The sequence below is a fragment of the Megascapheus bottae genome, chromosome 7 (assembly GCF_031878675.1).
Source record: "Megascapheus bottae isolate mThoBot1 chromosome 7, mThoBot2.hap1, whole genome shotgun sequence".
Classification (NCBI taxonomy): domain Eukaryota; kingdom Metazoa; phylum Chordata; class Mammalia; order Rodentia; family Geomyidae; genus Megascapheus; species Megascapheus bottae.
The window spans coordinates 83,318,279-83,333,503 of NC_143515.1; the positions used below are offsets into that span (position 1 = coordinate 83,318,279).

The 15,225-nt window shown below is 57.2% G+C and overlaps 1 protein-coding gene across 2 annotated transcripts in view; it reads left to right on the forward strand.

The window, feature by feature from the left end:
* Positions 1-12,754, forward strand: part of Pxdn (peroxidasin) — a 76,283-nt gene extending 63,529 nt beyond the window's left edge. For both annotated transcript variants that reach the window (XM_090337535.1, XM_090337536.1), the window contains 7 exons: positions 662-2,171; positions 4,574-4,708; positions 5,148-5,356; positions 9,333-9,453; positions 9,637-9,763; positions 10,116-10,229; positions 10,845-12,754. In XM_090337535.1, coding sequence (XP_090193661.1) covers positions 662-2,171; positions 4,574-4,708; positions 5,148-5,356; positions 9,333-9,453; positions 9,637-9,763; positions 10,116-10,229; positions 10,845-10,973 — 2,345 coding nt within the window. In that variant the 3' untranslated portion in view covers positions 10,974-12,754. The remainder of the gene's footprint in view (positions 1-661; positions 2,172-4,573; positions 4,709-5,147; positions 5,357-9,332; positions 9,454-9,636; positions 9,764-10,115; positions 10,230-10,844) is intronic.
* The last annotated feature ends 2,471 nt before the right edge of the window (positions 12,755-15,225 follow it).

Sequence of the window (15,225 nt, forward strand, 5' to 3'; positions counted from 1 at the left end):
CTGACCTGCAGCGTGCTGCTGTCCGGGCCGGATCCGGCTTCCCTGCCGGCGGTGGTGATGGCTCGGTCCTCACATGGCAGATTTCAGAGAAGCCCTTGCAAAGCAGTGCTGGGCGCTGCTGGAGAGCCGTTGTGAGCAGTGCGCTCGGACAGCGCGGCCGCGTGGGGTGGTCCGGCAGGTGGCCGCCACGCTGCTCTGGCTCTGACTGCCACCGGGCCCTGAGCGTCTCTGTTCCTGGTGCTTCCTGGGTCAGAGCTGCTGTGTGAGTCCCAGGAGGCCGGGGGTGGAGGAGGGCGGGATGACGCCTGGCCCGCCGTGCGGTGGCTTCCGGTTCGGGGCCGTACACGCCCCCAGCTCCACGGCACCGGGGTTTCCGGTTCCGGTGGCTGCGCGGAGGCCCTCCCCGGCCCGGGGCTGCCCTCGAGCTTCCCTCCCCCTGTATCGTCCGCTCAGCCCCTCGAGCTCCCCGTACCCCGGCGTCCGGCTCGGTTCCACGGGACGCACGCCCGCCAGCGTCCGGTCTTGGTCTGTGGCCGCGCCCGCCGGCAGGCCATTTCCGGTGGTGGGCGGGCGCTCGTGGGCCCCGCCCTGCCGCGCGCGGTGGTTTCCGGTTCCAGCGGCCTCCCCGCTGAGCCCCGCCCCGCCCCGCCCCGCCCCCCAGGTTACCACTACAACTACAACGACCTGGTGTCGCCGCCCTACCTGAGCCTCATCGCCAACCTGTCGGGCTGCACGGCGCACCGGCGCGTGAACAACTGCTCCGACATGTGCTTCCACCAGAAGTACCGCACGCACGACGGCACCTGCAACAACCTGCAGCACCCGATGTGGGGCGCCTCGCTGACGGCCTTCGAGCGCCTGCTGACGGCCGTGTACGAGAACGGCCTCAACACGCCGCGGGGCGGGGACGCGCGGCGCCGCTTCCACGGGCACGCGCTGCCGCCGCCGCGCCTGCTGAGCACGGCGCTGCTGGGCACGGAGGACGTGACGCCGGACGCGCGCTTCTCGCACATGCTCATGCAGTGGGGCCAGTTCCTGGACCACGACATGGACTCCACCGTGGTGGCCCTGAGCGAGGCGCGCTTCTCGGACGGGCAGCACTGCAGCGCCGTGTGCACCAACGACCCGCCCTGCTTCTCCATCCTGATCCCGCCGCACGACCCGCGCGCGCGCGGCGGCGCCCGCTGCATGTTCTTCGTGCGCTCCAGCCCGGTGTGCGGCAGCGGCATGACGTCGCTGCTCATGAACTCCGTCTACCCCCGCGAGCAGATCAACCAGCTCACCTCCTACATCGACGCCTCCAACGTGTACGGCAGCTCCGACCACGAGGCGCGCAGCCTCCGCGACCTGGCCGGCCACCGCGGCCTGCTGCGCCAGGGCATCGTGCAGCGGTCCGGGAAGCCGCTGCTGCCCTTCGCCACGGGGCCGCCCACCGAGTGCATGCGGGACGAGAACGAGAGCCCCATCCCCTGCTTCCTGGCCGGGGACCACCGCGCCAACGAGCAGCTGGGCCTCACCAGCATGCACACGCTGTGGTTCCGGGAGCACAACCGCATCGCGGCCCAGCTGCTCCGGCTCAACCCGCACTGGGACGGGGACACCATCTACCACGAGGCCCGCAAGATCGTGGGGGCCCAGGTCCAGCACATCACCTACCGTCACTGGCTGCCCAAGGTCCTGGGGGACGTGGGCATGAAGATGATGGGCGAGTACCGGGGCTACGACCCGGGCGTCAATGCTGGCATCTTCAACGCCTTTGCCACCGCGGCCTTCAGGTTCGGCCACACGCTGATCAACCCCGTGCTCTACCGGCTGGATGCGAACTTCCAGCCCATTCCACAGGGCCATATCCCCCTGCACAAGGCCTTCTTCTCCCCGTTCCGGATCGTGAACGAGGGGGGCATCGACCCTCTCCTCAGGGGGCTGTTCGGGGTGGCCGGGAAGATGCGCGTCCCCACGCAGCTGCTCAACACAGAGCTGACAGAGCGGCTGTTCTCCATGGCGCGGACCGTGGCCCTTGACCTGGCTGCCATGAACATCCAGCGGGGCCGGGACCACGGCATCCCCCCCTATCACGACTACAGAGTCTACTGCAACCTCTCCGCCGCTCACACCTTCGAGGACCTCAAGAACGAGATCAAGAACCCTGAGATTCGGGAGAAGCTGAAGAGGTGAGTCTCAGAAAACCACTCTGGAAGGCTTGTGCTTGCTGTTCAGTGTCCTGCGTGGAAGGCCCACGTGTGCCCAGTGTCCAGGGCGGGAGGCCCCCTGTGTGCCCAGTGTGCAGGGCGGGAGGCCGCCTGTGTGCCCAGTGTCCAGGGCAGGATGCTATGTGTGCCCAGTGTCCAGGGTGGGAGGCCCCCTGTGTGCCCAGTGTCCAGGGTGGGAGGCCCCCTGTGTGCCCAGTGTGCAGGGCGGGAGGCCGCCTGTGTGCCCAGTGTCCAGGGCGGGAGGCCCCCTGTGTGCCCAGTGTCCAGGGCGGGAGGCCCCCTGTGTGCCCAGTGTCCTGGACCATGGCTGTGTTTCCAGGTTTGTGAAGGGTGTAGCCTGTCTCTCCTAGCAGCCTGGCTCTTGTCTGCTCAGTTGAGCTCTGTGAGCCAGGAAGTGTCTAGTGAAGATGGTGGTTGTGCATTCCTGGCTTTGGCTTGAATGGGCGGAGAGAAGCAGTTTGCTCCTGTGTGCTGTGTGGCTTGCCCTGAGTGCCTGTCCTAGGCACCAGGCCTAGCAGGTCACCCTCAGATGGAGAGGATGCTGCTTCCGGAGGAAAGGAGAGCAGGCCTGCCAACAGGACACTTGGAAAAGGAACCATCGCAAGCGTGGGGCCAGTCTGGCTGGGAGTGGGTACCCCACCTGCAGCCGGGTTTCTTCCCACACCTGTCACTCGTGAGTCTAGAGAGCCTTCAAGTTCTTCAGAGCAAGGGTGATGGCAGCTGGGTTTTGCAGTGTCCTTGGTCCACTCCCTTTATTTCACATGCGTTGTGGCATTGCGCATGTACATCAAGTTCTTTACAGAAACAGAAGTAATTACCTGTGTGTTCTCCCTTTGTGATTCTCCTGGACTTGGATCTGTGAGCCAAGCGGAGGCCATGTTACATGTATGATCTGCAAATTTCCACTTAATCATTTTACAAAGAAAGTAACTTCCCTTGTGCCCTTTAACCATGTTCTTTGGTGACCTCACTCCTGTCCTCTCTCCCCCCACCCCATCCCTCATGACCTTGCCTGTGCCCTCAAAACCTCACCTTTGCCCCCCCACCCCCCTTGTGCATCTGCAGCTCTTTGTGAGTCCCCAGTCAGGTCACCAGAGCCCTCAGGGGCTCGTCCTTGTGGTTGGTTGTGATTTCTGTCCTGGGCCTCCAGGGTTCTTGTATCCATGGAGGTGACAGCATTAGATTACAGGTGAAGGGGAGTATGCCTCCACACATGCCATGCGGGTTTTTCTCAGTGTACCTTAAGTGGGATGTATGCTGACTAGCTTTGTTCTTGTGCAGACTACCAGAGCGGAGCCTGCTAGTTTCACGTAACCCCAGGTTGGTTGCTTATGAGGCAAAGACAGATTGATATTCATGAAACTTTGTCAGCCCATGTCCAGGGAGTAGAGGGGAAGCTTAACTATGCTGCAATCCCAGCACCATATGTAGTGGCTCCCAGCAGACCTGGGGAGTAGCCAGGCATCGTCCTTCTCCTGCACTGTGTGCCCTGCAGCCTGGCTTGCATGGTCTTTGCGGCCTGGTGTGAGGGGACCCCTGGGGTGCCCTGGGGGCTCCTTCCCCCAGCTGATCCTTGCAGCCCATGAATCCCTGAGGAGTGTGGGGGGACAGAAAGGGGAAATGTGTGTATACATTCCAGTCCCTTTGCAGGCTAGTCCCGGTGACATCTTGTCCATTTTCCCCTCTTTTATTTTTTTGGCAGTACTAACTGGGGCTTGAACTTGAGGGTGTTTTACCACTTAAGCCATACTCCTAGTCTTTTTCTGTTCTTGTTATTTTTGAGGTAGGGTCTCAACTTTTTGCTTAATCTGGACTTTGATCTTCCTGTTTAATGCTACCTGTTGAAGCTGGGATGACAAGTGTGTACCGCCAGGCCCAGGCTCTCTTTTGGAGTCTCAACACAATTTCTTGCACGGCTGCCCTTTAACTATGATTTACCTGGTAAAGGGCTCACAAGTAGTGGGGATTGTAGGCACGAGCCCCTGTGCTTAGCTAAGGCCACAGGTGCTGAAAAAAAAAAAAAAAGATTAGCATAGCCAGCCACCAGTGCTCACACCTGTAATCACAGCAGCCCGGAGGCTACGGTCAAGTGTCATGGCCCAAAGCCAGCCTGGGCAGGAAAGTCCCTAAGAAGCTCAAGCACCCAAGAGCTGCAAGTAGAGCTGTGGCTCAAGTGGTAGCATGCTAGCCTTGAGTAGAAAAGTTCAGTAGAGCCCAGGCCCTTTCAGGTCCTAGGACACACACACGCACGCAGAAAGATAACCAGCACGGGCACACAGAGCCATGTGAAGAGTGAGGCGTTTTCCCTTGCCACTGTTTCTGAATCAGATACCAGGCTGGAGTTTGCCCTTCTTTCATCCTAGGCTGTATGGCTCCACACTGAACATCGATTTGTTTCCCGCCCTCATGGTGGAAGACGTGGTTCCTGGCAGCCTCCTGGGGCCCACACTTATGTGCCTGCTCAGCACACAGTTCCGGCGCCTGCGGGATGGGGACAGGTAAGTTCTAGCACACACCAGGGCTGCCTGCACCCACCTTTCCTGGGCCTTGGGGGCCAGGGGCCAGGGGAGGAAGAGGCCCTGCCTCTCGGAGCCCTAGTGTGCTATTGCAGACCCAGGGTTCTGCTGCGTGTATACTACATACCCAGGCTGCATCGGAGTGTCCAGACCCCAGTGGGAAGCTCCTGCCTTCTGTTGTTGAACTTTTGTAAGACAGCCTCACTTTGGGGCCAGTGACCATTGTTTCAGAACTGGGTTAGCCCACTCTCCAGGAGTGTGCTCAAGTTTGCAGGCCTAGCACAGTCTCTCCGGTATGCCGGTCTTCCTCTTCCGCTCCTTGGGTGGAAACTTGAGCCACGTCTGAGTCTTTCTGTTGGAGGGGGGAGGAGGTTCTCACCAGGGTTCTGGGACACTGAGCCCCTCTCACTTGGTCACACAGGCTGTGGTACGAAAACCCAGGGGTGTTCTCCCCGGCTCAGCTGACGCAGATCAAGCAAACGTCCCTGGCCAGGATCCTGTGCGACAACTCGGACAACATCACCCACGTGCAGGCAGATGTGTTCCGGGTGGCAGAGTTTCCACATGGCTTCGGCAGCTGTGAGGACATCCCAGGAGTGGACCTCCGGCTGTGGCAGGACTGCTGTGAAGGTGTGTGGCCGCCCACCACCATGGGGAGCGAGGGGTGGGCCCCATGTGTCAGCCTCACCGCTGTGCCCAGCACCTCAGGGATGGAGCTGCGCTGGGAGGGCCATGTTTCACCCCCATGTGTGCAGCACCTGGGTCTGGGCGGGGTGTGCAGTCACACCTGCCTGGCCTGTTGATGTGATCAGAAGACACTGCAGAACAGCGGTAGAGGCGTGGCATGGTAAGGCCTAAGCCAGCAGCATGGCCTCGTACTTACTGTGTAGGTAAGGACCAGCCCTGAACACGGCTGTATGCTCCCTGCCCAGCCATTCCAGAGTTTGTTTCCTGCTGGCCAAGAGGCCCCATATGTTCAGGGCAACCCAAATAGTGTGTCTAAGAAACTTCAGCCTCTTTCTAGTTTTTCTTTAGAGCCTCAGTAAATACAAGTAGTATGTATTAGGCTGATCATACACATAAATACAAAGATGAAAAGAACTCGAATACATATCCTTTAGACAGTTTATGCTGGCTGTTACAGGTATCTGTAGCCTGAGCCATCACTAAGCATCTCTGGAGGAGTCGGGTTGCGGGCTAGATATAAGGAGGGCACTTAAGTGTCTGGCTGGCCTGCCTGGTGCCTGTCCTGCCGCCAACCGCTGGCTGCTTCTGCAGCTTCCGGCTTCTGGTGGCCGCTGACCCACTTTGCATTCCCAAGTCTCTGTCATGGTTAACCTCTTTCTAATTTGTGTACAATTTTGGCTTTTTAAGAACTATGATTGCAACTTGTAGATATTAAGCTAGGAGACGTTTTGAACCCACTTCGTGGGACCTGCTGTTTGTGGCAAGCTAATGTTTCAGGAAGATGGAGGGGTTCCTGGCCGCACACAGGGAGGGAGGGAGGGAGGGAGGGAGGGGCAGGGCAGGCTATCTGGCCTGCCTCTGTGGCCCATGGGGAAGTTGTTGACCAAGAAATGCCCAGAGTTCAGACACTGCCTCTCATCATCACATTTGCCCCAGAGCAGTCGCCCAGGATGATTAGCAAATGTGACTGTCTGGATTGAGAATTAGAGTTGTTTTTAACACCCCACTGGGAGGGAGGGAGAGGGGAGGGAGCCAGAGAGCATGCACTCGCCTGAGAGCGCTGGAACTTGCCCAAGGCACACACGAAGAGTGTCTCTCTGCTGATTCACATGCAGTCTAAGGTAAACTCACATGAAGATGTGAAGTTGCTTTTGCTGCGTATCCAGTGTTCTGAAACCCTTTCTCCCTTGTTAATCATGTGTTTGGGAATCTGCATCTGGTTTTGTGTGGTTTCATTTGATTCTCACTGGTTCCTCCAGGGTTGGTGCTTTTCCGCAGCCTGGCTACAGAGTTCATTCAGTGCCTGGAGGAAACTGTGGGAAAGCTAGTTCCTCTCATTCTCAGATTCAAACTCATTTTCCGATCATTTTACCAGGCCCCAGTAGCTCCTTAGAGGAGGAATGCTGCCAGGTTCTCTGTCCATGGTTGAGAAAGTCTACAGGCTGGGAAGGAACAGTCCTGGCATGGCCAAGGGGGGGGGTCCTCCCACTCTGCCTTGGTCCTGGGTGATGGTGGGGGGGGGCTCCTCACTCTCTGCCTTGGTCCTGGGTGGTGGTGGAGGAGGGTGTCCTCCCACTCTGCCTTGGTCCTGGGTGGTGGTGGAGGAGGGTGTCCTCCCACTCTGCCTTGGTCCTGGGTGGAGGAGGGTGTCCTCCCACTCTGCCTTGGTCCTGGGTGGAGGAGGGTGTCCTCCCACTCTGCCTTGGTCCTGGGTGGAGGAGGGTGTCCTCACTCTCTGCCTTGGTCCTGGGTGGTGATGGAGGAGGGTGTCCTCCCACTCTGGCTTGGTCCTGGGTGGAGGAGGGTGTCCTCCCACTCTGCCTTGGTCCTGGGTGGAGGAGGGTGTCCTCCCACTCTGCCTTGGTCCTGGGTCGGGGGATAGGTATCCCTGCGCTCTGCCTCGGCCCTGAGTTTTTGAGAAAGGTGTCCATATGTCCACTCAGCACTCAGCACTGCTGTATCCCATGAGTGTTCACATGCACATACACAGCTCCACTGTAACCCCAGCACCTTCCCACATGCACATGTGTCTGTATTTGCACGCAACACGCACACAGCTCTACGTAAACTGTGCACACACACACTTGTGTCCACGCGTCCACACTGCAGCACCATATGCCTTGTGCACAGGTGCATAGACATGTGCCTGTGTGGATACACAGGCACCCAGCACCGCCATGCGTGCACAGCCCCTCTGTACCCCGTGCAGGCACACGTGCACGCAGTCTTGAAGTCATTGCGGTGACTACTGAAAGACTGCAGAGAGCTCTGTACTTTCTCCAGTTACTTACGTTTTACTGTATCTTTTACTTTATGCGTGTGTCCATGTGTATGTTTGTGTGTTTGTATGTCCATGTCTATAAATAAGATGCATTTTTTAAGAAATCTGGGCAGTTCCAGGGTTACGGTCAGAACTTTCATTTTGCATGAATAAGTTGTGTTGTCTGGATTGTACCATTAGCTCCAGTAATGCTCTGTGTACCAGTGTGTGCACGGTGCCAGATTCCCTCCTGCTTCTGGGTAGGAGTCCCCCCAGCCTGTCATCCCGCCTTCTCACAGGAAGAGGTCTCAGTGGGCCTTGACCTTCCTGTTTGTCGCATTTCCCTCCGTGTGGGGTTGTTGGACAGGAAAGCAGACTGTCCATGCAGTTGTACAGAACTTGGCTCTGGCTGCTAAACACCATCCGCATTGGCAGGCCTAAAGCACCATCTAGCTCTGCACCTAGCACTTCAGGGACTCCACAAGCCCCCGCAGTCTCAGGACCCTCAGTCACTGGGGGTGTAGAGAGCCTGTTGGGAGGAGGTCCATCAGGTGTGTATGGCCAGGGGCACAGGGTCAGTGAGGACCAGGATGCTGTGTGTGTGTGTGTGTGTGTGTGTGTGTGTGTGTGTGTGTGTGTGTGTGTGTGTGTGTGTGGCACGTATTCAAAGGGCCGTGTCAGGATCACTGAGATGAGTAAGCAAAGTGAATTGCAGTGGATCACCTAGGCTTAAGTCAGAGTAAAACACCTGGGGACGTGTTTGTCAGTTGTTATTGGGACCTAAGTGAAGCCTTCATTGGAGCTAGACAGGGCACATCTCCTGCCCCTGGCAGTTGAGTCTGCGCTGTCCTTGTTTCTTGATTTCTGCCTTATGGGCACTCTGAGATTTAGAATTTTTAAAAGGGCTTTGTTCCTGGAGGAAGATTAGAGATAGGCCACCTGTCACCAGACCAGGATGGTTTTAAGGCTAAGGTGGGTGAGGCCTGGTGAACCCCAGCTCTAGGACTCCCTCCACCTGGTTCTGGGAGCCCCAGCTCTGGTGGTGGTCTCCTCCCAGGGCTCAGGAGCCTTAGCCACTGTGAAGATGCGGGACTCCAGGCGCGGTGCTGGTGGATTTTGGAGAAGTGGCCAGTTCGCCCTGGCACTCACCTAGGACGGGGCAGACTCAGATGGGCAGGGCACGGCATTGTCTGTGCGTGCACTGTGGGGCTGTAGGCATTTGCGTAGGCGGCAGGCCTGTGTTCAGGGCCAGAGCAGCCAGCTGTGGGGTCCCAAGGCCCCTCAGCCTCTGCCGTCCTCTGGGTGTCCCCGTTGGCGTCGTAGACATGCCACTCAAGGTGCTTACTCGTCAACAAGATGTGCTTATTGTGTTTTTTGTCAGGGGTGGGGCTTGCACTCTGGGCCTGGGTGCTGTCCCTGAGCTCTTCAGCTCAAGGCCACCACCCTACCCCTGGAGCCGCAGTGCCGCTTCCCATTTTCCAGAGGTTAAAGGTCTCACGTTCTTTAGTGCCTGGGCTGGCTTTGGACCTGGATCCTCAGCCCTCAGCCTCCTGAGTAGCTGGGATGACAGGCGTGAGCCACGTGCTGCCTGGACTGGCTGGACGCGCTTAGTTTCTCCTAAAGTTAGTCACCAATGGTAGCACACCTGCCTCTCTCCAGACTGCAGGACCAGGGGACAGTTCAATGCATTCTCCTACCACTTCCGGGGCAAGCGGTCTCTGGATTTCAGCTACCAGGAGGACGAGCCCACCAAGAGAGCAAGACCACAGAAGGGTCTGAGGTGGGTGGGAGTCTGGGCACAGCTGTGGAGGGTGAGCTTCCCCCTCGCAAACCCCGTGGGATGTTTGTGCTCCTGGCTCAGGCAGGTTGGGTCCCACAGGGATGTGCAGAAGCCCCCAGCCCCCAGCCCCCAGGAGCCTGCAGGTGAACATGGGGGCCCACGCTGCCTCTCCTCCTCCCTCAGTGGAAAGCATAGTGCACCCCGCAATGCCACGGCAGCTTCCTTCAAGCACTCCGAGGGGGCAGTGACAAACGACTTCAAGGAATTTGTCCAGGAGATGCAGGAGACCATCACCGAGCTCAGGAGACAGGTACAGGCCCCGTGGCTCTCCTTCCCTGAGAACCTGCCCACAGCGTGCTCGGGGTCCACACTGGAGAGGACTGGGGGTAAGGTAGTGTCCTGCAGGGGCCACCACTTGGGTGGCTTTTCCTGCAGCTTGCCACCAGTTGGCCTGCAGCGAGCCGTGCACTCTGATATCCCGGTTGGCGGCACTGCCCTGCCGCCCCGGGACCTACGCCTGGTTAGACCCCACCTGCCGCTCGGCTGGGGCAGGCCCTGGAGACCCAGTGTGGCTCGGCCGCTGCTCGGCTGGTACACAAGTGTTTTTCACAAGAGCTGCAGAGCAGCCCGGAGGCAGCCAGGATGCTTGTGCCTCGTTGCAGATCAACTCACTGGAGTCTCGGCTCAGCACCACCCAGTGTGTGGACACGGATGGTGAGTCACACGCCAACAACGCCAAGTGGAGAAAGGACACGTGCACCAGTTGTGAGTGCAGAGTGAGTATAGATGTGTGTTCGTGCTCCCGAGCCTTCTGGAGCAGGGTGAGCTGGCCTCTGTCCTCCTGCCTTCTCGAGGAGCCTGCTGGACCTGCAGGAAGGTGCTGTCTGCCCTGACCTGGGCCTGGTTATCCCTGCAAGGGGGCCAGGCCAGCCCCAGCTCCTGTGCTGGTGGTTGGGAGGGCGAATGCCCATTACAGAAACGGGAGTGCCACCTGCAGGCCCTCTTCAGTGAAGCCTTCGCCTGCACTGGCTGTCGTGCCCTGCCCTGGCCTGAGGTGCCCTCCAGGCTGCACAAGAGCAGGGAACAGATAGGTGGGAGGTGGGATGGAGCACTGTCAGTGTGCAGGGGCAGGGCTGCAGCCCAGGGGAGCTCCGGAGCTGGGGAGCTGCTCTGGCCAAGAGGACGAGGTCAGTGTGGGATCCAGGCACTGGCAGGTCAGGCGCTGGCCTTTCTCATGCACGTGGCAGGTGCCTGGCGTGACTTCCCGGGCGAGTGGCTTGGAGAGGAGCGTGGGGCACAGGAGAGGAGAGCAGGGCTCTCGGGATGACTGGGGTGCCGTCTTGTGTGCCCGCCGGCTTTCGGGAGTGACAGGCGTGTCCCTCTTCTTCCAGGATGGGCAGGTGACCTGCTTCGTGGAAGCCTGCCAGCCTGCCCTCTGCCCTGCGCCCACCCGAGTAGAAGGAGCCTGCTGCCCCGTCTGCATGAAGGAGCCTCCGGAGAGAAGCCCGAGGGACTCCTAGGCAACCCCTCGTGGGGTCTGCGGAGTCCTGTAGAGACCAGACTCGGGGCATGGGAGCTGTGGACCCCAGGAGAGGCCTAGGCCCCAGACGCTGAGGCCTGCAGCCCTGCTGTCAGCCTGCAGCACAGGCTGCGGTGGGCCCCACATGTACAGAAGGAAACAGCAGACAGGCAGGGGCGCAGACATCCGTCTTCACCTCACGTTAGACTTCTCAGGATTTTATTTAATTCCTTTAAAATGAAAAAAATTGGTGCTATTATAAAATTGCAGCGTTCAGTCATTTTGGTTCCTAAATTGATTCTGCCTAAAAATGCAGTTTTGTTTTGTTTTTTCCTAAGTAAGGCTGTGCACCTCTGAAGGCCTCTCTGCCTGGTTCTGAGACCCAGAGCGTCCTACAGGTGAGGCCGGGGGCAGCTTGACAGCAGGGAGCTTGATCCGGGTGACATCACAGACTGCGTGTAAGAAGGGAGTCCATGCTTGCAAAGGGGCCATCGTCTCTGCAGGACAGTGGAGGTGTCCACTCCAGCCTGCCTGCCTGCCTGCCGCCTTCCTCTGGAAGCTATCCAGAATCGACCCTGGACACCACCGGCAGGGCTTGTGACTGACTGGCTGTAAACTCTCTGCTCACCAGCAGATACCTACTCATGTTACCCAACCCTGTTACCTGTGACTGGCTGTGACTGGCTCTCAGCCTGCCAGCATCCACCCTTTTGGGATGTCCTCTGCTTTTCAGCTATGCTGGAAAAGGGGTGGGCTCCATTCACCCTGCACACACTGCCTTGCTGTGTGAGCCAAACTCCTCGGTGCATGCTGCCTCTGTAGACCTCACAAGCATCACAGGCACTGGCAGGGTGGTCCTCAGACAAGCAAGACCCATTTTCTAGATCCTTCTGGTGGGAGACGGGTGGGTGGGCCAGACTGGAATGTGGGGAAGTCCTCGCTTCACATTGTTTTGTTTTTTAAAGATACAAAACCAAATTCCTATACCTCGTGAGCTTTTTCAATGCATGGTGTTTTATGAAAATTCCCTATTTTTTAGGTGTTAGATATGGCACAAAATCACTTAGTTCTATGCAAAAAAATTTTTTTAATTCAGTGATGAACAACTATCATACCTCGTGGTCTCTTTAACTGGCCAGGTCTTCTTTCCATTGCATACTCCAGACAAAGCAGCCTCTGAGCAGAGAACCTTCCCTGAGCAAAGAGTTTATTGGCTCCAGTGCAGGCGTCAGCTGGCAGAAGTGCCACGAGGGCCTCATGCCCACAGGAGTCAGATGATGTGTGTGGGGAGACACAGCCGCTGCCTGCTCCTGCATTTCACCATGCACCTGCCTTGCCTGTGCTTTACCTCCTCCTGTGAGCTTCGGGCAGGGGCTGCCTGGCTCCTCTGGGTATGGGGGTTGTGTGTGCCTGTCCAAGACGCAGTAGTGATGTATCTGCTCAGGTTAGAAGGGGGCGAGGGCCTGCCGCCTCCATGTCTTGCTCATGACACAGGATTGCCAAGGCTGAGGCCAGGCAGGAGGGGAGGGAGGCTGACTGGTGGATATGAAATTCCGTAACTCAAGCCAAAATAGCAGCAGAACGACCAGTTTGATCTTCTGTCTTCATTCCTGGGTGAGCCCCATGGCCCCCTCGGGTCCTGCTGTGGGGTGAAGGCTGTGTACATATTTATTTACTTTTTAACTGGGGCCATTGGCCCGGGCTGGTGTTATGTTCATTATAATCAGTAATTACCAAAGACTTGTTTGCACTTTGTAACAATGCCTTTCAGTTCAAATAAAAGGGCCACAATTCAAGTGGAGAATGCCTGCCTGCCTGCCTTTCTTTGTTCTCTTTCCTTCTCTCTCCCTCTCACTCTCCTTTCATTGATTTATCTATTTTTGGCCTTACAATCAGGAAGCTTCACCAGGTGACATGTAGGCAAGGCCAGGGAAGGGAGCAGCCTAAATGGACGTCCAGAAACTGCACTCGTTGGTGAATATTCGATTTGAACACTCGGAAAGAGCGTTACTTAAAATGGGACTGATGTGTTTTTGTTTTTGTTTTTTTTTTTGCCAGTCCTGGGCTTGAGCTCAGGGCCTGAGCACTGTCCTTGGATTTTTCTCAAGGCTAGAGCTCTACCACTTGAGCCTCAGCACCACTTCCGGCTTTTTCTAAGTATGTGGTACCAAGGAATCGAACCCGGGTCTTCCTGCATGCGAGGCAAGCACTCTACCACTAGGCCACACTCCCGGCCCTTTCATTCGTATTTTTAAGAGGCAGGTGGAGCTGAACTCCTGGAAAAGCACCCTGGAGTCCTGAGTGGGCAAAGCCGTTTGTTTGTCAGAGTGGAACCTGTGTCGGGGTGTGTGCGGGTGGCTGGGTCTCAGGACGTGCCTGTGCCCTCTGCCTGTGTGGTTCTGCCTGTGAGGCAGCTTTGCGTCCTCTGCTTGTGTCTATGTGGGAGGGAGTTCTGGTCGGGAGACCACAGGTCATCTCTCTCGGGTAACACTGTAGGCACTGTGTGGGGCAGTGAAGAGTTCCTGGTCTTATTCTCAGTCCTTTCAGACTTGGGATTCGGTGCTTGTGTTGCCTGTCGCAGGCCTGTGTTGTGCCGTGAGGACTCCTGCAGTGTGTTAGCCACCAGACAGATAGCTGTGCTAAGCCTATACGGTGCTCAAAACTGGGTTGGCCTGCACAAGAAAGTCTCAATCTCAAACTTCTGTGGCTATCAACAATTACATCAAGATTCCAGTTACACTTTATTTTCCTCTGGTGACAGGTGAAATGCCCATGTTTGTGTGTGAAGTGAATAATTTCCATCCCACTTAGGCCTTGAAGGTTACAGTGAAGGAGAATTGTGTGTGCAGATTGGAGCCATGCTCACCAAAGCAGTGGGAGCAGAGAGAGGGCCAGGCCCAGCTGGCAACAGGCCTGCCTCCCCCGCTCCTGCTCCCCCTTCCCTGGTTCCAGCCTCCAGCAATCCCAGCTGACAGGCCCATTCCCACTCGGTGGTTTTGGCGTGATCCCGAATTTGGCCGAGGTCTCCCTGTGGTGGATTTGCCTCTGGTTTTGTGTACAGGATTTGTGTTCTCCAGCTGCAGACCTGAGGCGCTGGCAGCTTGGGAGTGTGTGTGTGACTGTCTCAGTGTTTTCAGGACTCATGAAAACCACTCACTGCACCTGCAGACATACTGTCTGGTTTTCTTTGTTCTAATGACCTGGGGTCCCTAGGACAGGAATAGTGGGAAACCTCTCTGGTTTCTCCCACCCCTCAGCATAGCAAGGGTTCCCATTGTGAGGCGACTTTCTATTAGAGTTCTGAGGGCCAGCCCACTGGGCCGCCAACTGGGCAGCGCAGTGCTCGCTGCTTTGCCTGCCTGAGCTGGGAACCTCTGTGCAGTGCAGTGGCTGTTAGGTACTAACTGCAAATTACCAAGGGTTGTGGAAGATCGGGAGCTGGTGTCTCACTTGTATTCTATGTTCCTTTCTGAACATAATTTTCATTATTACAATACCAAATCTTTAATTGTTACCAATTTACATTTAAGTAGTCCTAAAGTAAATAAGCCAACATCACTGTTCTGTGCTTTCAGAGCCTCTTTCCTGGCAGGCAGACTGGCTTTCTTGTCGACCTTTGGTCCTCAGGAAGCAACCCAAGCCAGGATGCAAGCACAGCCCAACTAGCATGAGGTGCAGCTGCTTTAGGGCCTGTGTCTGGAAATCAGTTGTGTTTGCGTTTCTTAACAACCACAGCACCAGGAACCATCTCGGTGAGGATCCTTAGTCCTTCCTACAGCTATGTTGGCAGAGGGAAGGGCAGGGTCAGTGTCTGGCGGTACCCAGAGCACCACAGAGCCCGAACTGTGCCCCTCCATGGAGCCCCGGGGCTGGCTTGGGCTCAGCTTCCTCCTCCAATGCTTTCCAGCTCACCTGCAAATTGAGTGCCCCAGACCCAAGACCCAACCTCATGTCTTTGACTCTAAAACCAGCACATTTGCCAAGCAAGGAGAGGCTGGATGAGCCTTTAGAGCCTTGGCCCTCCGCGTGCTCTGCTTGGCCGTCAGTTGGTCTTGTTGGGTGCCAGTGTGGAGCTGAACTCGCCCAGTGAGCTGAGCTGTCCACCCCCTTCACTCAAGAGCACAGGTGTGACACTTCTGCCTGATGACTGCTATGCAAACCACAAGTCTTCATCTTGCAGTGGCCGCCTAGACCAGGCCCATGGCTCTACCGTGCCATTGAGGCACAGCCTTGCTCCCTCAGGTCAGGATTGG